We start from the raw sequence: 22,931 nt of genomic DNA, 5'->3' as shown, positions 1-22,931 counted from the left end.
GGCCACTTATCCATAGCACAGCCAGTGTGCTGGAGAGGGTGTGGATCTTCATAAGGGCTGGCTTGCTTCAGGTGCTCCTCAGGTCCCTAGCCCTCACCTTAACACCTGTGTTTTTTCCCCATCTGATCTCATGCAATTGACTTGACTTTCTCAACTGTGGGATGTGACTCATAACAGAAGACACATTCTGTTAGTTCCATGGGTCCATACAATCCTCCTCTCCTATGAGTGGAGAGACTCATAACGTGGGGTCTTCAAGGCCACCCCTCCCAGTCACTTGCATCATCATGGAAGCCACCCGCTGAAGTCTGTTCCCATCAGTCACTTTGAGGACAATGCCTTCCCTCTAGTGACTTGTTTCTTAGACAATGCCTTCTCAGACACTCTCTCTGTCCACTCTTTTCTGAAACTGGACTCTCCTTCACAAAGTCTAAGCTACTTGGCTAACAGTCTTCATTTCACAAACCATAAACAAAGCCCCGACCCTGATGATAGCTATGCTCAAAGAAAATGGCTGTATTTCAATCTTAAGACGGCATCTCGCTTAGGTGAGAAACAGCTGTGAAAACCAGTGCATCTCTGTGCTCTGCATCTTCTGTACTCCTGGGGCATATATATATATATATATATATATATATATATATATATATATCATTCAGTGCTCAGTGGCCATGTCCGAGGAGCATCTGGTGGCAAATGAAGTTTAAGGTGTCAGCCCACTAGGAAGGAACTCGCTGATGGATCAGTCTTGGACAGTCAAGGCCCTGAGACCACAGACGCAGAAATGTCTTTTGCTTCTGCTGTGCCTTGACATGTTTGTTGTTATCTTTCTCTGGTATCTGGCATGGTGTGAATGGGTGTGGGGGAGATCCCTACTGCCTGTAATGTAGTGTGCTTATTTCATGGAAACATCCTGTTCTATTGGGCATTTTTACTTGTGGATTATTACCATGAAGATGATTTCTTATGCTGTACTGCCTAATTGATAATAATGTTGGTTTAAATAGAATTATGACGATTAAAAATATAAACAAGAAAGTATCACACAGCTAGAACATATGAGTTTCTATTAAGGAGCCATATAGACTGTGACTAAGGTTATTGATTAAGAAAAACAATTGAATCCCAGTAACCCGGATAGCTTAAATTCTTTTAACCTTAATGTTGGGAGATGTGTTCACAGATTTTGGAGAGCATCACAGCTGAAACAAAGCTTTGAAAATAACTTAAAATTAGACTAAGATGTTTTTGTCAAATAGCTTTGAGATGAAACACCCAAGAAGATAGTCTAAAGTTTTAGAAAGGCACATAGTTGAATACAGAACTCATTAAGGTCAGGGAACAAGAACAAAGCAGCTCAATTTGTATTAGTTGATGTGCCGTTCTTGCTAGGATTGGTTGATGACCAAAGGTGATGATTACTTCCTTGTGGCCATTTCTGCCTTCAATCTCCTGATATAAAAAACTATTGATGAGTGGGTATATACCCTAAAGATTTAAAGTAGAGCTGACTGATTCCTTTTCATACATAAAAGTTTAGGTTTACGATTCCTTTAAGATTCTTATAAGATTACCTTTCAAGATAAGGAATAAAGTGATTGGTCCTTTCTTTGTAACTGCAAAATGCAGTCTGCCAGGAAAAGACCTGACTGAGAAGAATGTCTTGCTTGCTCACACGGTTAATCTATAACAAGTTGGTTGGGTTTGAATGTACATGGGTTATTGGGATAATTTGGTTTTTTACCTGTAATATGTAAAATGCTTAATAATGTTAAGGTATATGTAAAACATGCTTTTTAAAAATTGTATTCATTGTAATAATTCACTTGAAAATCAGAATGCAACCAATGTTGTAATTTTTATATTGCCTGAAAGGTTTTGTTGGGGTGTATAAGCTGTATGGGAAAGAATATAGATAGAGTTAAAATGGGCTAGAAGGAAAACATCAAGAATGAGAGAATTAAAAGGGAAACATCCAGAATTAAGATAAAGTTAGAAAGAAAACATCAAGAATGAGTGAAGGAATAAAGAACAAAAAAGAAGGAGAAAAAAAAGGTTTGAAGGAAACCATCAAGAGAATGTGTGTATGTGTGTTTTTTTCCCTAACTCCCTCAGATAGAAAAGTCTAGTAGGCGCATCAACACCTGTGAGTTCCTTTTGAGCCCTGTGTTGCTGCCCCCCAGGCAGCAGTACTTGAATATCTACATTGGCTTAGGAAAGAGTGTGAGGACCAGTGTACTTTTTGGTTTTTTGAGACAGGGATTTTCTGTGTAGCCCTGTTTGTCCTAGAACTCACTCTGTAGATCTGGTTGCCTCTGCCTCCCAAGTGCTGGGATTTAAGGCCTGTGAATAAAAGCGAAGTAGGGACAGGAGAGGGTGTGGGGGAGGCAACTTTGCTGTGGAAAAATGGTCTTGTACCCTGTAAACATTTGTCACTTATATTGGTTTAATAAAACATTGATTGGCCAGTAGCCAGGCAGGAAGTAAAGGTGAGGTTACCAGAATAGGGGAATTCTGTTAAGAGGAAAGGCTCAGTCTGCAGTCATCACCCATATGCAGAGGAAGCAAGATGAGAAGGCCTCACTGATAAAGGTACCAAGCCACATGGCTAACACACAGGCGAGAATTATGGGTTAATATAAGATATAAGAATTAATAAGAAACCTGAGTTAATAGGCCAACTAGTTTATTATTAATGTAGGCCTCTGTGCATTTCTTTGGGACTGAACAGCTGAGGGACCCAGCAGGACAGAAACCTCTATCAACACAACTTGGAAAGATAAATGCCTCTAGTTTAGGCAGTGTGGAACTGTCATGTGCTGGTTTTGGTTTTGATTTTTTTTGTTCTTTTTGTTTGTTTAGTTGGTTGGTTTTTGTTCTTTTTGTTTGTTTGTTGCCCTGAGTGGTCTTTCAGATCTATGTTAACAGATTAACAGAAGTTTTCCTTCTGGGAAATGACGACTGCAAAGTGTCCCCTGAGGGACTCATGAAGTTGGTACTGAGAGGTGTTGAGGGGGCAGGGAAAGCAGAAATGAGGGATTGGGGGATATGATGAAGATACATTGTATAGTGGTATGAAATTTTCGAAGAAAAAACATTAAAGCTGAGCCTTGATTTGTGTCCTGTCTGGCTTTGTCAAGCACCAGTGAGCGATTAGTTCCACTTGACTTGACTTTAACAGTTAGATTAGAATAATCTAAATAAGAAAAGAAATGTTTCCAGAACTGGTGTCAACAAGATCCTTAACCAACTTTTGGGTGGAAAAGAAGAAACAAAGCAAACAAAAAACACAAGAGACCTCACTTAAATATCATTGTGTGACATTTTGAGGAGAAGATCCAAGACAACATGGTTGGAACCTGCAACTTTTCATGGACTGTCCTGTGCACCTCTCTCCCAGGCCTGGTGGGAGCTGTTCATTGTTTTAAGTATTCATTGGCAGGCACTGTGCCAACATGGCACCGTAAGAAAGGAAAGGTTGGTGGCAGGGATGAGGAAACAAAGACAACATCAGCGAGACGGAAGCAGGAGCAGAGACCGGCATCCTTGCTCAGTCCTCCTCCACCATGGGTTCCCTGAGTGTGAGACCCTTCCAGAGCCCAGGCAGGTGAGGTGGAGAACAAATAGAAAACAGGGAATATTTCCTATAAGAAATACTTAGTCGGGGTGGGAGGGCTAGGCAGAGGGAAGGGGAGGAGGGGAGGGAGTGGGAGGAACTGGGATTGGTATATAAAATGAAAAAAAGATTGTTTTCTTTTTTAAAAGAAAGGAAGAGAGAGAAAGAAAAAAGAGGAAGGAGAGAGAGAGAGAGAGAGAGAGAGAGAGAGAGAGAGAGAGAGAGAGAGAGAGAGAGAGAGAGAGAGAAAGAAAGAAAGAAAGAAAGAAAGAAAGAAAGAAAGGCTTAGCTAGAAGTAAGCGCCTACAGCCCTCTTAGCGCAACCGGCAGCATGTCAGTCTCATATTCTGAAGGGCCTGAGTTAGATTCTCAGAGGGCAGTTTCTGCTGATTGGTGGTTTCCCCAACACATTTATTTTTATTTTTATTTTTTTTTGGTTTTTCGAGACAGGGTTTCTTTGCGGCTTTGGAGCCTGTCCTGGATCTAGCTCTTGTAGACCAGGCTGGTCTCGAACTCACAGAGATCAGCCTGCCTCTGCAGCTAGAATGACTCATGGACAAAAGAGTATTGTAAAGATTTTAGGATTCCTGCTCTGGGTGCTGACTGAACCTGCCTGCGGGGATGACCTGCTCTTATAGTCTATGGAGCTCAGAGCCATGGAGGACACAGCGATCTTTGCTGTACGCCTTTAAGCGGAACCTCCCTCTCCTGGTACTGGGTACTTTCCTAGGGATCGAAGTCAACTTTATGGATAGTAGAAGGCTGGGCTATCTAAAATGGGATTTGTACCTGAATGAAGAATCCGGGCTGTGAGAACATTGGTCTGGGGTCAGGTGGATGTGGGTGAGAACTGCAAAGCTTCTGCTGTCCTAAGGAGGATCTGACACACAGGGGACTTGTAGGAGCAGTCCAAGAGAGAGAGGGGTCAGACCCGAGGATCGCTGTCTTCCGGGAGGTTGTGCGCCTCGTACTGCACATCCAGCGGTTTCCGCTGTAGCCTCAGAAGTCTTCGGATTTCTGCGAGGAAACAGAATGAGCAGCCATGCTTCCACAATAACAGAATAACCTGCTACGAAAAATTGCTGATGGCCAAAAAGGATAAAGGATAAAACACACCTGTGTCTTGTGAAGGGAGGGGCAGGGGCAAGGCAGCAACCAGGTGTGGTCTTGCTGAGTTAGTACCCATCCTGCTTTTACTTAGCTCACGCTCAAAAAAAAAAAAAAAAAAAAAAAAGCGTCTCACTTAAGAATAGCTTAAGCACCTGGTCTACAAGAGCTAGGTCCAGGACAGGCTCTAAAAAAGCTGCAGAGAAACCCTGTCTCGAAAAACCAAAAAAAAAAAAAAAAAAAAAAAAAAAAAAAAGAATAGCTTAAGCAGACAAACAGGGGTTCTGTTAAATCTCTACCCTTTACATAATTGCAATTCCTGTCTTCCAGATGTCCCTGCTTTGAGGCCTATGAGAGATTTCCTTACACTGCAGTCACCCAGCCTGAAATTGTACACACTGTAAAGTCCCTTTCCAAGATCCTCATGTCTGAATTCTTGGAGCCAGTGAGGAGTTGCTTTGCATGGAAAGATGGCTCTGTACATGTGTTAAGGTCACAGAGTCGGGAAGAGAGTTTAATTTAGCTTTGGTTTCCAGAGGGCTAAGAGGCCAAAATGGTGGGAGGCTGGGAAGAAAGCCTCAGACACGGCTGCAAGAGCAGGAAGTCGAGAAATCACAGCTCAACCGCAAGCACCAGGCAGGGAGAGGAGTCAGGGAGAGGAGGCAGGGAGAGTCCGTGAAGTCTCAGCTGAGCCCTGGGACTCTTCTAGCAAAGCCACTTCTGCCAACATCTCCACCAACTGCGGACCAAGTCTTCAAGGGACCTGAGCCTAAGGTGGGCATCTATCATCCTCATCACCTGCAGGCATACACACAGACAGAATATTGTATACATATAAATAAATAAATAAATAAATAAATAAATAAATATTTTTTTTAAAAAGAGTGCTTGCTGCTCTTGCAGAGGACTCTAGTTTGGTTCCTAGAAAAACTATACACAATAAGTACAATAACTATATACAAATATATACAGGCAATAATTATATTAACAGTGTCTAGTCCATTAGCATTCGACAAATTCAAAGAAAATACTCTATTATCTACCCTATCTTGGTGAGTTCAAAGTGGTGTACCTAATTTACTTTCTATCCTAACTTGCATTACCATCCCAAAACTATCTTTTTATGTCTCTCAACCTTATATACTTTACACCTCTTTTGAGAATTTCTTTTCTGAATTTGTTTTTTTAAAAAAAGAAAACTATAACTATAAAGTCTTCAAATCCATCAAAGACCGCAAAAGGACATAATATTACCTGAGTAAACAGGAAGTATAGAACAAACAACTTCCAAAAATAAGAAATGACAGAAACAGCTGGCTGCCTAGACAGTCACCCAAGGCTCCTCTGAAACATTGGGGCATCCATCTTCAGCCTACAGGCCTAGAATATCTGATATACTTACCTGTGAAGCAGGAATTTTGCAGGACTGTCCCATCTTGTCTTGGCAAAGATTGACAGTCACTTTTTTTCTCTTCTGTTTGACCAGTTTGTACAGCATACTGTCTACTGTCAGCAGTCGGGTCAAGGGCAGTTTCTTGTCCAGTGGCTAACTTTTGCCACAAAGAAACCAAACTCCCTGTGGAGCTTCTTCAATGCCCATCATCTTCTCTGAAGTAGATTGGTGCTGCCAGGAGCAGACATGCCTCATTGTCATAGGGGGGGAAAAAGAACCTTATATTATGAACACATCTTAGATGTCATATTCTGCAGATCTCTCAAGTATCTGAGGACCACTTGTCTATCTAAAATGTATCTCTTTTTGACCTTGAAAACATATCTAAGTTTGATTTAATAGATGACTGACTCCTAACCTGCATTTCTTTATTATCCTAAATATTTGTTCATAATTTTACAACTAGTAGTTGCTTTTTAAAAGTAGATTCAATAATCTACCTTTTTATTTTATTTCTATATCTACTTTATATATTTTCTTTATAGAACAAGATCTCTGAATCCAATCTTCCTTGTTCATCTTTTTTTCTTGACCATTATCAATAACAATTTGTATACACCTCCCCTAAATGATGACAAATATTCATAATCCACTGAAGGACCAAAAACCACCCACCCCATCTCTTGGGAGTATAAACGTCATGTTCTTAAGTTTTCTTCCTGTTATCTGGGGATGATGGCATCTTTAGGGGACACTGAAAAAACTTGAGAAAAGTATCAAGTCCTGGGAGAGCTAACTGTATCATTTATTTTCCAGTCTCTGCATAATGGGAAAGTCCAGGACTTGGCCCAAGTCTTAGCTAGTGTAATCTGTGAGGCAGGATCATCACAGTCAGTCACTGTGAAACTGTGGTATATTTGGTGAAGAGATTTTAAAGTTTTTCAGTATAGGGACTGATGTAGCCAGAGGTGACCATCAACAGTGACCCACCATCCAGGATGGTCCAGACTGCAACCCTGCCCCTGGGCCTCCTCTATCTTGAGGAGAGTACAGTACAGCCTTTCAGGAGGAGGACTTTCTATGTGGACCAGAATGTTCTCAAACTCAGATTTGAAGAGGCTTTGAAGAAAACACCCAGATAACAAAATTTCAGAATAAAAAAGATTTATTTACCCTAGAAGGGACAATTGGGGATGGGGCAGGGAGCTGCCTCTGGATCAGGTAAAGACAGCAGTGGTCTCTCTGCAGGAGTGATTTTTAAAAAGAAAAAGGGGAAGGGTGTGTTAGAATGAGTTGTCCTATGTGGACATGTTAGTCACTATAGCCAAATAGTGAATTTTGGTTGCTGGACCTTGATGTTTGGATAGTTGGGCCCTGGTGTTTTAGTCAGACATACGGAAGTAGCCAAATAAGGGAATAGACCTTGCTGACTAGCTTTGGGAATGTAAAATTACCTAAATAAGGGAATCTAATGGTTTCGTGAGGGAGAGGGAAGTGGGGGTGGCAAGACCTGATGGTTCCATGTGTGCAAGGCTTGGGCCTGTTAGAGAGCCCTTTAAGATTTGTCTGCCTCTGCCTCCAAGTGCTGGAATTAAATGTGTGAGCCATTACACCTGGTTTCAATTATTATTTTAAAGGTACAAACCAACTTTTACAATTTTCTACTCATAGTATTGGACTACAGTATAAAATAGGATGTTCATTAATTTTAAAGTTAAATGGAATCTGCAGATAAGTTGTTCACCAAATTAATTTGATACTTTTACATCATCTTTCTGTGTATCAGTGGAAAACCCGAGATATCTCAACTACTTAGAAGATAAAAAGAAATAGGGATGATAAAATGTCTGGAACACAGTGTATAATATATGGATATAGTATATAGTATACCATATAAACATAATCCATAGTATATAACACCCAGAAGTCTATTTTATTGCTTTGGAATATCTGACCCTGCTAGTTAAACTTAATGTTATTATTAAATTTTTTATTATCTTTGTCTCTGCATTTAAAACTAACATCAAAAAGAAAAAAAACCTTTAAAATATTTGAACTTCAGGGATAACTAAGCTACCCCAGCATGCTTAAAATTTCAGGAATTGTTTCTCTTTTAAAATAATCATTAGTCCCTTTGTGTGCATATATGTGGGTTGGGGTGGCACAAGCGTGCCACACACAAATGTGGACATCAGTAGACAACATGGGGAAGTCAGTTTTTCTACCTCCTGAGCACTGAGAATCAAACTTGGGCTATCAGGCTAGGCAGCAGGCACTTTTACCCACAGGCACCTTGCTGGCCTGATGTCTCATTTCTTAGAGGATGAGGTCAGCCCCTTTGAAATAACTGTGACTCATTTCCATCCCATCGCATCTTTAGCCAACTTCTAATCTTTTATCTCAAGCCGGGCGGTGGTGGCGCACGCCTTTAATCCCAGCACTCGGGAGGCAGAGGCAGGCGGATCTCTGTGAGTTCAAGACCAGCCTGGTCTACAAGAGCTAGTTCCAGGACAGGCTCTAAAAAAAAAAGCTGCAGAGAAACCCTGTCTCGAAAAACAAAAAAAAACAAAACAAATAATCTTTTATCTCATGCCTAATTGCCCATTCTTCTCTGACCTTTCCCCCGAATCTTAGCCAAGGGCCCCATCTCTATGCTCCCACACCATCTTTTACAACTTCTCTACTATTAACGCCTGCAGTTTCCGTCCTAGACTGTGAGCATAAGACTAGCAAGCAAGCTCAGGACTGATTTGGCTTGTGTATTTTATTCTACTGTAATGTCAGGTGAATTAGAGATGCTCGGACTGAAGGCACTGAATCCTCTGCTTGGGCCAATATGTTTATAGCAATTGACAAAGGATGTTCAGCACTTACTTTTTTTTTTTTTTTTTGGTTTTTCGAGATAGGGTTTCTCTGCAGCTTTAGAGCCTGTCCTGGAACTAGCTCTTGAAGACCAGGCTGGTCTCGAACTCACAGAGATCCACCTGCCTCTGCCTCCCGAGTGCTGGGATTAAAGGCATGCGCCACGCTCAGTCCAGCCATTTCCCATGATACTCTGGGGTAGCCCTAAGTATGGTGGTTCCAGTAATTGACTCTGGTATCATTAGCTCAAACCATTTTCCCATTACTAAATGTGTACTCTTGGCAAATTAATCCCTCTGTTTGCAGTAGCTGTTAGAGTCCATGCATGGACCTTCGTAGCGCTAACAAGCTAGGCTCAGCCACCTAGCTTCGGTGTGTCAAAAAGACAAGCAAGGAAAAGCAGGGAAATACTTACTCAGTGAGGTTACATTGGTAAGAGGAAGGAGTAAAGAGTTCAAATCGGTGGCACCTAACATAAGGTTCAGGAATTTTTTTGAGTGATTTTTTTTTTTGGCATGAGATTAGCATAAGTAAGCAGTCCTGGTCAAGATGCAGCCCTGCTCGTCCTCATAGTCAGAACTGTGTGAAATCTTGCTCAAACTTTCACACTGGCTGGCAACAGGGCCTCAGGCCTTTCCTTTTCCCAGCATAAGACTTCTGCCAAAATTCCAGTTCCTTGGAGTCCATTGTCTCAATACCCTCATAGCTGAAGAGAGTGACATGTCTCTTCTTAGAATACCTTCCCTCCTACTATAGTCATACACAGCCCACTCCACAAAGTGATTAGAATTGTGTTTGGTACATATCATACTCAAAAAAGCTAATAAAAGTTATTGAAATATTAGAATGAGGGCTTGAGAGATAACAGTAAAGGCCCCTGCAGCTACATGGCAGCTCACAAACCATGCATGATTTCAATTCTAGGGAATCTGATGCCCTCCCAGAGCACCAGGCACTCAGGTAGTGCACACACATATACATGTATGTGTGTATGTATGTATATATATATATATATATATATATATGCTAGCAAAACACTCATACACATAAAATAAGTAAGTCTAAGAAAAACATTTAAATGTTAGAATACTTTTGCCTTAGAAATTTTCGTTTAAAACAAGCTACATTCCGAAAATTGGAATTAGTGAATCCAGAACACATAACTGCCATCCTCAGTCCCTAATTCTAGAATTTCAGCCAATCCAAATCCTTTGCCAGACCAGAGAATTCTAGTACTCATCTTCCTCTGTGGGGGGATTTTTTATGTATACATATATGTAGGTCTGTGGAGATATGTGTGCTATATTATATACTTATGATTATTGTGTGTGCGTGGCAGACGACAACTTTCGGGGAGTTAGCCTTTTACATGGGGTCTAAGGATGGAATTCTGGTTCTAGGTTTGAGCAGTGAACACTTGCCGCTCCTCACTTCCCACAGTGAGCCATCTCGCCGGCCTACATACTTTTTCCCCTTCAAGTTAAGAGGATATTTAACGCTCATTTTCGTTTTTTATATCTCCGTTCTCTAGCCTAGAATCTCAGTCAGAATGAACCGAAATCCTTTCCTCGCCGCTTTCTCCACGTAGCAAGGCCATGCCGCCGCTCCCTTTTCAAAGCCTCTCATCCTTCTCTGTCTTTGGCTTGCGTGAGCGACAACTCCGCAGAGCCTTGGAAGTCTCTACTTCTCCGGATCTCCGATGTTTAAGTCTGGGTCCGCAGCATCTATCCTTGGGACATTACTTCCGGCTCCTGCCGTGAAGACCCGTGGGGAAATAAAACAACGTGGAGCGTGGTTGCAGCTCCGCGAGGACCACAGCCAGACCGGCTCCCAAATCTTCCAGGGGCTAAAAACTGGAAATCCCGCCCCCCAGAGCGCCAGGGCGCAGGCGCGCTCAGGCTCCGCTCTTTTCCGGAGGCTCGGCGCCTATTGGCTCAGAGCCGCAGTGACGCCCTACGAGGGATGGTGACGTGCCGGGAGGCGGGACTACGCCGCCGCATCCCGGCTGGTGCGCGCTCTCGGGGTTGGCCTTGTAGCGCGGGTGGCCGGGTGAGCCTGGTTGGTGGGTTGCAAACGGCTTGCTGACCTCTCGGCCTCTCGGCCTCACCCTCTCTCCCTGACAGACGCTGGAACCGAACTCTCTGCTGCAGCGTGCGCGACCCCGGAAGCTCCAGCTCCAGACTCCAATCGCCGGAAGTGCCGCCCAGGGCGGCCGGGTAAGCTGGCGGCCGAGCAGCGCGGCCTTTGGCGATGCGGGGATGGGGGCCGGGCACCACGCCTCTGATGTCAGGAGCACAGTCAACGAAAAGTTGGCTGGAGAGCCCGTAGGACTGTCATAGCGGTAGCAATGAAGCCGGGCTTGGAGGCAGTCTGTAGCCTTCCTGAATGTGGAGAGAGCCAGGGGCGTTGGGAGGACCCCCACCACCAGCACCGAGTCTTAAGGGCGGAGATTAGTTAAACTGCTTTTGCAGAATCTGCTTGGTCAGAGCATTGCATAGTCATTTATTTTTAGGGGCCTCGGTTATATGCAATCTTGCATCATATTCTTGGAGTTTTAGTGTGCGAAGAATGAATCCTTGGTCTCAGAAGTTGAAATAATACTGTACCTATCAGTCACCTCAGCGTTTGTGCGTTGGAGGCAGGAGGATAAGGAAATCAAGGCCAACCTCAGCTGCCTAGCGAGTTTGAGGCCGGCCTGAGCTACGTGAGACCCTGTCTTAATAGCAAAAATTAAATGATAACAAACAAAAGGAAGTAGCAGTAGGAAAACAAGGCCCAGGGTTTTGTTGTGAAGTGTGCATGGGATGATATTTAAATGACTTGCTGTAAAAAATTGTAAGCTTTGCAACCCTGTTCAACTTTGTTGCTTTTTCCTCTAGGAGAGGGAAGAATTGAATATTATGAGTAGTTGTGAATTAGAAACCTGGTGGAGCCAAAAGAAAAAAATCCTTGAGTCCTTGCTATGGTAAGTGGTATGTATCTGTTTTTATATAAGTGAATTTTGACGTAGGGATGGGATACGAAAGAGGTAAAACATACCTGAGGAAAAGAAATGGCTTTGTTGCTAACATAGTGGTGATGAGACCAGCCCCTGTTGTACCAGATAAAGCACACTTTACTTTTCCAGCAAGTGTGTGCATGTTCACAGTAGGCGTGCAACGGTTGTCCCTCTTTTGATTTGCCGTACGAAGAAGGCACTGTGCCCAGTGCTCGGGCAGGCTGGAGGAGAGGATGGATATTGAAACCCTGGCTCTGTTACCTACCTGTTAAGTCTTGCGTAATTAGCTAACTACCAATAGAAACAAGTGTCCTGTCTGTAAGATGCAGGCATTGGTGTTGATAGTTGATTTTACAGTGGTCTTGGAAGGATTACATGTCCATAACCCATGGAAATAATGATAAGAAGTGAGGCCATCTGTGGTCTAGGCGTATACAGCAAGTGTGGGATTTCAGATAATAGTTTAAATATTTACTGTGTGATTGTCCCATCCGCCCTTTAACCGAAGAGACTCTTGAGCTCTGAAGTTCTGTTGCTCAGCTTATATACTTGAACTTTTGTTTGCTCTTTGCTCATGAAATGCAGTCTGATGTTGCTCATGAAAAGAGAAAAGTTGCTCCTTCCTAGGAGGGGGTAAGAAAAGCATTTTGGAGACAGCAACCTGGAGTTAAGATTCAGAGGATGTGTTTGTGTTTGCCAGATGGACAGCTTAGCTTGTATTATTGTTGGAGACCCACGAGTAGTGATAGTTCTTTTTTTATTCTGATACTTGCTTACTTATGGGGGTTTGGTTTTGTTTTGTTTAGCAGATGTATTCTAAATGGAACAGATAAGAGATTGCAGTAACCAAAAGACAATGTCTTAACTTTAGTAGATGTTATGATGTAATAGGAGAAACAAGGGAACATACATAAAATACATATGGTAAAGTTGGGTAGTGATGTTGAGCAGTAAGGTGGTATGAAGTCTTTGAGAGAAGGTAATCAAGGTGTGCTACTTTTTGAGGTAGTAAGTTTCAGTCTCACGTGACTCAAACAGTAGAGAACGCTGCATGAAGGAGCAGCAGTGTAGGCAGAAGAAACAGTGTTAACTTTCTGAGGTCCTGTGAGGATGAAGATGGCAGAAATTCCATATTATGGAGGGCAGTAAAGACCTTGGGTTTTATTCTAGATAAATGGTAAGAAACGGCATTTTAAACATGGGAAGTGTCATAGTCTTTTGAAGTTCGACAGCCAGATTGTATTTTGTTTGCATAGGAAAATTGTTTTTTGGTTTTACATATTTTTGTTTGTTTTGCTTTGCTTTGCTTTGTTTTCCTTGTGTACCACACATTCTTGGCTGTTAAGGGCAACTGTGATGCTTTGCATTGGTAGCTGAATGAGATAATCTGGTCCATTTTCCAGCAAACTCAGTTAAAGAGTTGAGGCAGTAGGATTGCAAGTTACAAAGCTAGCTTAGGCAACCTAGGGAAAACCTTTCTCAAAATGTAAAAAGTATAGGGTATATAGCTCAATGGTAGAGTATAAAAGTGTTTTACAGGCCTTGGGTTCAATTCCCATTACCACAAAACAGTAAAAAAACCAACCAAACAAAAAAAACCAAAAACCCAGCATATCACATTTCTGTTTGAGCTTGTCTACATTTTGGCTCAACATGAATATTAATTTTAGGCTGGTTTGAAAACCCATATCTAACACGTCTCCTGATTCCTTTCAGGGACGAATGGTGCCTAAAACCTAGAATCTTAATGTTCATTAAGTACATTATTGCTGGGATTGCATTTCTGTGATGTGACAATTGTCAGTATTGGATAAAAACACGTTTTTATGTGTACACACGTCTGTTTTCTCTATAAGTACAAACTATGACCTCATTCTGATACTGCCCTTCAGTTCCATCTAACTACGATACAGAGTTCATTTCTATCTTGTTCTTTTGTACTTTTAACTCCCCTCTGTGACTATGGGGAATCTGTGTTTCATTATCCCACTCTGGTAGACACATCAACTGGTGTCATGTGTGTAAGTGTTTTGCCTGCATGTATGTTTGTGTACTGTATCTGCATGCCCAGTGCCCGAGAGTGGTCTGGGGAGTCCTTCTGCATATGTGTTGTTTTTATTGGTTAACAAATAAATAAACTGCTTCGGCCTATAGCAAGGCAGAACAGAGCTGGGAGGTGGGGGACACAACACAGGGAGAGGGAACACTAAACCGAATCTGGGAAAAAGAAGACAGAGTTAGAGAGAAGCCATGTAGCTGCCAGAGGGGGAAAATGTGAGCTGCTAGTTAAAACCTTGCTGGTAGGCCACGAACAGCATGGTAAAATATAAAATAATAAAAATGGGTTAATTCTAGGTGTAAAATCTTGTTAGCAGTATGTTTAAGTGATTGGCCAAGCAATGATTTAATTAATACAGTTTCTATGTGATTATTTTGGGAGTCTGGGTGGCCAAAAGCAAACAAGTGGCTTCCTACAACACAAGAGACCAAATGAGGTTGTTGGATACTTTGAAACTGGAGTTACAGAAAGATGGTTGTGAGACACTATGCTGGGAATTGAGCCTGGGTCCTCTGGGCGATCAGCACATGCAGCTGAGTATGTATCCAACACCCATCAGTCCATCCCCCTTTCTTGGGGGTGGTGTTCCAGACAAGGTTTCTCTCTGTAGCTTTGGCGCCTGTCCTGGCAGTAGCTCTGTAGACCAGGCTGGTCTTAAACTCACAGAGATCTGGATCCTGCCTCTGCCTAGCAAGCGCTGGGATTAAAGGCATGGGCCACTACTGCCCTGCTCTCATTAGCCCTTTTTAAGGGAAATGTTTACTCACTGTTAAGTTCTTTGTGTATAAATGACCTAGCATAAAATTTGTTTTGTCCTTGTGTTTTACAGAAAACTGTATTTTAATTTTGATTTTCTCAAGACCAGACAGTGAATGCTGTTTCTCGTCTGTCTAGATTCTGGGTAAGCGACAGTTTGTTCAATCTTTAGACCTCTCTCTCACCAGAGTAGGGTCCATCTTTTGTGATGTGTTAGCCCCTTTAGTTTGTCAGCTAAGGGGGGGAATTTTAATTTTTTTCTTTAATTATTTTATTATGTGTATTGGTGGTTTGCTTGGAGCCCACAGCTCCTTTCTCCCCGTGCCCTCACAGACTTCACTCTCTGTGTGTGCATCTTTGCTAACTCTGGGCATCCTACTCTCTTGTTAGAACATTGGTCCACTTGAGTCAGGGTCGTTCAAATGTCCTTATTCTAGCTTTAGCCATTCTTAAAGATCATGTGGTCAAATGTATCACATTCTAAGAAGGTAGGGATTAGAAGTGACGCACAATTTGGCCTATAACAACCAGCTAAGTTATAATACTCCATAGGAGAAGGAAGAGTGGTTTGAACCAGATTGGTAGCAGTAGAAATTGGTGAGAAGTGGTTGGATATGGATTTATGAATTTTGAAATGGAGCCAACATTTTTTTGACACCTTGATTGTGAGGTACAAAACAGAAGAGATTACAAGGTGACCTTTCTGGTTTTTGGATGAGTTGAGAATTTATTGTCAGTGTAAGACAGGCTTTGTTTATTTCCTTTGACTAGAAGGCCAGAGTAGATTCTAGACAGTTTCTAGGCACTCATTTCTATAAACGCAGCCTCATAAAGTCAGAATAATGTTCTCTGGTGGTTTTAGGATTTCAGGGTTGATTGTGACAGGGACAAAGCATGCTCTCTGCTCAAGACATTAGTGGTTTCTCTGGTAACTGTTTCCCACAAGGCAAGTCGGTATTTTGTGTGGCTTCCTTCCACCAGGTAGGCCTTCAGCCCTTTGATACCCAACATGAATGGGTCAACAAGGTGAATGTAACAAAGGTGCATATTTTATTGTCTAACAAGGATTCACTTAATGGGTATATTCACACACCCTAGGATACTATCAAATGCTGAGTGAAAATTAGAAATGCCCCGGAGTTAGTAAATTGATGCAATAGGAAGTCATGCGTTACCTTATTAGCAGGGGGTAAGAATAACCCTACTGTGCCTTTGAGATCCCTTTGGTGTGTTATCTGAGTTCTGCTCCACTTTATTTATCAGTGTGCTGAATTTGGTGAGCATTTACATTTACTAGCATGCCATTTTCAGTCAGTTTTGATATTGTTTTCATTTACAAACTTTTATGTAGGCTCCAGTCCATTCTTAGATACTTGACCTTTGCGACACTCTCCCTAGAAAAATAGATGTATAGTGAGCAGCAAATGATTCATAGGTTATACAGTCGCCTATAGATGCCAAATAAGAAAGTCTGTTGTGAGTTTGAGAACTTCGCATGTGCCAGGCATTGTCCTAGGTGTTAAACAGCAGTGAACAAATTAAATAATAATGGAAATAAGTATGGGGGATCTTATCTGTTAGGGTTCACATTCAGTGGAGAAAAATAAAAAAGAAAGGATGGAAAGGGTGTTGTGTAAGTCGAGGTGGAGAATAAGGTGATTAGAAAAGGCCCCACTGGGAGTATGTAACAATTGAGCAAAGATTTAAGTGAAGGAAAGAAGCTTTGAAGACATCTAGAGGAGGAAAAGTCCTTAATCTGGAGAGAGAGAGAAAGAGACAGACAGACAGACAGACGACATTAAGACCCTGAAATGGAAATAGTTCTGGCTTGCTTGAACTGTGGCAAAGACCAAGGTGCCCAGAATAGGGAAGAACACAGAAATGACTTAAGCTGGGAACTAGGGATCAGGTTTCCTTGATGTCTGCAGGTTTCTAAAGGAATTTGGGTAGAAGTTAAGGGTCAAATGTCTAATTGGAATATGTTCTAGAAACCCTAGAAGACAAGATTTGGAGGCAGGTAGCGGGTGATTTTTCTTTTGGTAGGTTCTAATATAAAGGAAACAGAATGGGAAGACTAGTTTGAGGCTGAGGTGATCAAGGAATTTTGCTTGTTGGTTGTGCTTTTTTTTTTCCTTAAAGAAGAGAAAGAATAGCCTGTTTACTAATGAGAATGACCCAGTAGAAAGGAATATGTTGATGATGCAGGAGAGTGGCTGCAGAGCTGCAGTCAGGATGCAGATGTGAAGAAAGCAGATGGGAGTCCCATACAAAGATGAAAGTTTGTGGGTTGAGCAGCAGCAACTTGTCCTCCTTGGTGAGAGATGGAAGCAGGCCCTGCTGTAGCACACCTACAGGCTTGCTAGGTGGTGGCAGGAACACAGTGAAGGGTGTCGTTTGCACTGATGTGTGTGCTTTATTCTTGTTCTGCTTGTTTACTTTCACTTTCTTAATAAGATGAAAAGTCATATTTATATTACTAAATAAAAGATGGTGGTGCTGCGTGAAAAAAACTACACACGACGGCAAATGTGAAGGACCAAATAAGTTGGCTATGAAACATGAATGAGTGTCGTGTAGATGTGCATCCCATCTCCAGGGCAACTCGTTATATATGTGCAGGTATTTAAAAATCTCAGATCCAGAACATTTTGTTCTGGATAAGGAATCATGCAGAATATACAGTTTACTCCTCCTACCCTCCTTTTCCTCTTTTCTCTCTTCCACCTCCCTCCCTCCCTCCCTCCAGCCTTCCCTCCCTCCCTCTCTGCCTCCCTCCTTCCCTCCCTCCCTCCCTCCAGCCTTCCTTCCTTCCCTTCCTCCTTTTCTCCTTTCCTTCCCTTTGCATTTATTCAGTGTGAAGGAGGTGCGTGTTGCTACATGGCACCAGAGTGGATGTTGGAAGACAGTGAGTTCTCAATTTCTATCATGTAGATTGGTTATGGGAGTAGAACTCAGGTTGTCAGGTTTGGCAGCAGGCACCTTTATCCACCGAGTCATTTCTCCCACCCCAACAAAAAGTTTCTGTCAGTCTTTCCTGCAGTGATTTTGGCTTTTAGACTTCTTAGTGATAGAAATATAAATAATATTTCTACTTTGTCTCATAGGTTTGGAGGTTCCAATTAAGAAATTAATATATATGATGCTGGAAATTTGTAAACGCAAACTGCTAATGAATGAAAGGCTTGAAACAGATACGCTTTTGAAGTTACCAGTAAAATGACTATGAAAACGGGTCAAGAAGACCAATGGAAAACCACTTAGGAGAGAACCATAGAAAATGTACACTTCACATGAGAGATGTAACCAGAGAACTCAAAAAAGAAAAATATACCATGTATGCCCTCAGAAGGGGAAAAAGATTTATATTCATGTTCATGAGATTACTCAAATAGATAATCAAATTTGTCAGTGCCTTGAACGTGAACAAAATTTTTGTGAAAACTTAGCACGTATGTGTGAGAAAACATATACTGGGGAGAAATCTTATAGATGTGATATGTGTGAGAAAACCTTCATCCAAAGTTCAGATCTTATTTTGCATCAGAGGATTCATAATTATGAGAAACCTTATAAGTGTAGCAAATGTGAGAAGAGCTTTTGGCACCACTTAGCCCTTTCGGGACACCAGAGAACACATGCAGGTAAAAAGTTTTATACCTGTGACATCTGTGGCAAGAATTTTGGTCAGAGCTCTGATCTGCTTGTCCACCAGCGAAGCCATACAGGTGAAAAACCTTATCTGTGTAATGAGTGTGATAAATGCTTCAGTAGAAGTACAAATCTCATAAGGCACCGAAGAACTCACACAGGTGAGAAGCCATTTAAGTGTCTGGAATGTGAAAAAGCTTTTAGTGGGAAATCGGATCTTATTAGCCACCAAAGGACTCATACCGGTGAAAGACCCTACAAATGCAGTAAATGTGAGAAAAGCTATCGACACCGTTCAGCCTTCATTGTACATAAAAGAGTTCATACTGGGGAGAAGCCGTACAAGTGTGGTGCCTGTGAGAAGTGCTTTGGCCAGAAGTCAGACCTTATTGTACATCAAAGAGTCCATACCGGTGAGAAACCATATAAATGCTTGGAGTGTATGAGAAGTTTTACCCGGAGTGCCAACCTAATTAGGCACCAGGCAACTCACACTCATACTTTCAAATGCCTTGAATATGAGAAAAGCTTCAACTGTAGCTCAGACCTTATTGTACATCAGAGAATTCACATGGAAGAGAAGCCACATCAGTGGTCTATGTGTGAGAGCGGTTTCTTCCTAGGTATGGACTTTGTTGCCCAGCAGAAAATGAGGACTCAGACAGAGGAGCTGCATTATAAATACAGCGTATGTGATAAAAGCTTTCATCATAGCTCGGCCCTTCTTCAGCATCAGACAGTGCACATTGGTGAGGAACGCATCTGTAATGTGAGTGGAAAAGGACTTGATCTCAGCTCTCGTGCGTCAGAAACCTCACGGATGTCTTGACAAGAAGTCACATTACCTTAAAAAAGGGATTTACACGCCAGAACTCATTAAGAGAAAGACTCGTAGGTGAATTTCAGATTTACCTCAGACCTCAGACTTAATTGGGGACCAGAGAGAGAGTCTACAGTCGTTGGAACTGTAACAAAAGCTTTATGCAGAGATTGGCCCTATTAGGACACCATTATTAGCCACATTTGTGAAGAACTCCACAAATGCTTTGGGTTTTGAGAAACCTTCCACACAAGAAGGTTCATACAGATAGGAAGCCTTACATGTGCAGTATGGGAAATCTCCAGCAGTGTTAAACCATCACCATTACAAGAGAATGCACGCCAGAGAACAGCCATTTAAATGCTCTGTGTCAGCAGTAGTTTGGATAATATGTACGCCTTATTGGATATCAGAAAATTCACCCTGGGGAGAAACCCCAGAAATTGCAGGAAAAAGCTTCTGACAAAATACTCTCTTACCCATCAGAGAAGCCATACTGGTATAAATGGATATTTGTCTTGAGTGTGGCAGAAACATTTGTTGGAGAGTCTTACGTGGGTTTGTATCCACCTAAACAAAAATCAGAAGAAAGATACATGTCGGAATGAGAACAGCTTGTTAATTTTCGGCTCTTGGGGGTATATCAGGGAACTCACATCAGTGAAAACGCATAAATGCTTTGTTTCTGAGAAGCTAGAAGCTCTCATCTTATCGGGCCCCAAAGAACCGGTTCTACGGAGGAGTTGCTCCAGCGAGAGATCTAGTTGTGGGTGAGAATCTGTATATATGCTATGTATGAGAGAGCTCTTCTCATGGTTATAAGGAGCTAAGTAGAGTTGTATGGAAGGGAATAGTGTCTTAGTGACCCAGAAGCTTGTTTTGGAGGAGCTGGGACAGGCAGCATGGATCTGAAGGGTAACTCAGGTAAAGACACTTTTCTTTTGTCTGAACCACTTAATGATTGCTTTAGTTTCACTCTTAAAAACTCATAAATTCAATAAAGGAAAGGATTGTAATCTTGTGTATAAGGTAGGGCATGGGTTATTGTCGGAAGAAAGATGTGCTTTTGATTTTTGCTTCCTTTCTTTTTAAAGTCTCTTATCTAGAATGGGAATGGCGTGTTGCTAGCAGGCTATGAAAAGAACTAAGAAGCTAGGGAATACTTAGTTTGGGTTAAAATTCTCAGTTGCTTCCCCTTTGCATAATCAACTTCAGCAAAAAGCAGAGTACTCGGCTCTTAGTGTTGAGATCTGCCCACAAAATGGTCCAAAATTGTCCCTAAAGTATTTTTTTGAGTTATCATTGGTCCTTGAAATTTCAGATTTAGAGATTCATTTCTTTTCGAGCCCAAACAACCAGTTCCTGGATACTGGTTATGATCATGTTATAGAATCCAGCTTTTTGTGACTTGCTACATCTCTTTCAGTGATAGATACTGTATCAACTGGCTCAGAGCAGAAGAAATAAGGGAAAGTTGTAAACCAGGGAAAGCAGAGGAGAGACAATGAAGCATTCTTAATAGAGGAACAGGACACTGATTTCAAGGGTCCTGACTCCAAAGCTCATGTTCTTCTTCATTCTTTTATCCTGATGCTTGCAGCAAATTAAGCTTCATAATGACACATTTTTTTTTTCATTTATTCCAGTTCTGTCAAGGAAAGAAAAATACAGTTTAATTCCAGGGAAAGGATTGCAGTCAACACAATATAAGGTATATTCTTGGTTTGAAATGCAGGATTATAAATGTTAGAAAAGTAGTTGGCAGATTCACCTGAGGTTTAAGGATAACATTTGTTCCCAGTACAGTAGGGTAGTTGATTGTCTTTATCATTCTTTGGATAGCTCATGACCCAAGCATCTTATGTTCACTTCTCATTGTTTTTTTTTTTCCCCTTTGGCTTAAAAGACTTTTAATTCAACTATTTCAAGTTCCTGTAGTATTTGGGACTCTGTAGAGTATTATTTTCTTGCTAATTATAGTCCTCTAGTTTTGTTGTAATTTGTTTAGTGAACCCCTGGACTCCATGGGGTATTAGTGTTTCAATTCATGCAAGTGATCTGGTAATATCTTATATGTGGCTGTAAGCTCTTAACCTGATAGTTGTTTGATAATCATAATCTTAAGGCCAGTGAATTTAGCTCAGTAAAGAATCTGGTTCCAGTGTTTTTCCTTTTAAGAAAAAGGTTGTGTCAATTTTAATCAGACATGTTCTAGTAATTTTTACAAATAACTCTAGTACTATGAAAATTTATCCATTGTGATAAACACACACTAGATATGTATTTTTCTTCTTGAGGAATATCATGCTTATTACTAGCAAAAGTTTGATAATTGTGATACTTAAAATAATATTGGATATATGACAATGGCAGTAAAAAATAAATTAGTCATTATGACTGCTTATTAATCAGTAAAGAGACCATGGAGAAAGAGACAAAGCTTAAAACATTAGTAGGGCCGGGCAGTGGTGGCGCACGCCTTTAATCCCAGCACTCGGGAGGCAGAGGCAGGCGGATCTCTGTGAGTTCGAGACCAGCCTGGTCTACAAGAGCTAGTTCCAGGACAGGCTCCAAAGCCACAGAGAAACCCTGTCTCGAAAAACAAAAAAAAACAAAAACAAAACAAACAAAAAAAAAAAATTAGTAGGTTGGTGACTTACCCTTCCTTCAGCCTGTCTCACTGATAATTGTCTGTAGTCTCTAAATAAACTAACAGTGGACCATTCCTCAAACAGAACTTTGAGGATGTAAAGCAGGCCTGAGGCCTGTTAACTATGGTGAGAAGGTGTTGGTATTACGTAGCGTAACCTGAGGTTGGAGAGGACCACTTGGGAGCCTGTAACCAAAGCTAGAAGGTAACTTCTGGGATGGATGGAGGTTCCCTTGAAGCAGTGCCAACCCAAATCTACCTCAGGTAAGTAGTTAGAGTAACTTTTTCAAGATTTCAGACCAAATGAAATAAAGTATATTCTGTCCATGTACTTCTCTATGCTTTATTGTTTTGTTTACCTTTAATTCTTAAATAAACATTTGTTCTGAAAAACTCTTTATTGTCTCCACTATACAATGAGAAATTAACTAGTCCCCTGCATTTACATTGGGGTATTGTACTTAATGATGAATGTGTAGGTAGTAGCCATAACCATTGTAGAAGGGCAGAAGGCAACCACATTCTTTGCCAAAATATCACAAGAAAGATCTTTAGCCCAGTTACTAATATTCTTCCTCTCTGAAGCCTCTTGAGCTTAGTTTCCATAGTCTGCATAGCTCTCAGGACTACTGTCTTCCAGTTTCCTGCTATGAGGCCCATTAAGCTCTGGTTACAGAATTTAGCTGCTTTTCTAGTTCAAAATCCCAAAGTCTGCCACCTTACTTCAGGAAAACCAACCACATGGCCAGGTCTGTCACAACAGTAGCCCTCTCTCTGGTTCTGCTCTAGTTGCTTTTCTTGTTAGCTGTGATAGTGTACCATGACCAAGGAAACAGATGGAAGTTAGCCCTCTTTGATGTGGGGTTGGTGGAGATTTTTTTTCCCCATTCTGTAGGTTGCTGTTTTGTCTTGTTGACTGTGTCCTTTGTCTTATAGAAGCTTGTCAGTTTCAGGAGGTCCCATTTAGTGTCAGTGTCAGTGTCTGTGTTACTGATGTCCATCCTCCTGAGCACAGGGGGCCA

At 41.6% G+C, this 22,931-nt stretch overlaps 1 protein-coding gene across 5 annotated transcripts; it reads left to right on the top strand.

The window, feature by feature from the left end:
• Window positions 1–10,984: 10,984 nt before the first annotated feature.
• Znf322 (zinc finger protein 322) lies at window positions 10,985–22,306 on the top strand. 5 transcript variants are annotated; one of them, XR_005285781.2, is made up of 6 exons: window positions 10,985–11,194; window positions 11,858–11,943; window positions 14,865–14,936; window positions 17,896–20,029; window positions 20,906–20,970; window positions 21,995–22,306. XR_005285781.2 is itself a non-coding variant. In XM_038333261.1 (4 exons), the coding sequence occupies exon 4, from the start codon at window positions 18,069–18,071 to the stop codon at window positions 19,266–19,268; it is 1,200 nt and encodes a 399-aa protein (XP_038189189.1). In that variant the 5' UTR covers window positions 10,985–11,194; window positions 11,858–11,943; window positions 14,865–14,936; window positions 17,896–18,068; the 3' UTR covers window positions 19,269–21,790. The 5 variants fall into 5 exon arrangements, 3 of the variants coding, with proteins under 3 accessions (XP_038189189.1, XP_038189190.1, XP_038189191.1); XR_005285780.2 differs by having other exon boundaries at window positions 17,896–20,970; XM_038333261.1 differs by lacking the exon at window positions 21,995–22,306 and having other exon boundaries at window positions 17,896–21,790.
• The last annotated feature ends 625 nt before the right edge of the window (window positions 22,307–22,931 follow it).

This window comes from Arvicola amphibius, chromosome 6 (assembly GCF_903992535.2).
Source record: "Arvicola amphibius chromosome 6, mArvAmp1.2, whole genome shotgun sequence".
NCBI classification, from domain to species: domain Eukaryota; kingdom Metazoa; phylum Chordata; class Mammalia; order Rodentia; family Cricetidae; genus Arvicola; species Arvicola amphibius.
This window is presented reverse-complemented; position numbering and strand designations above follow the sequence as displayed.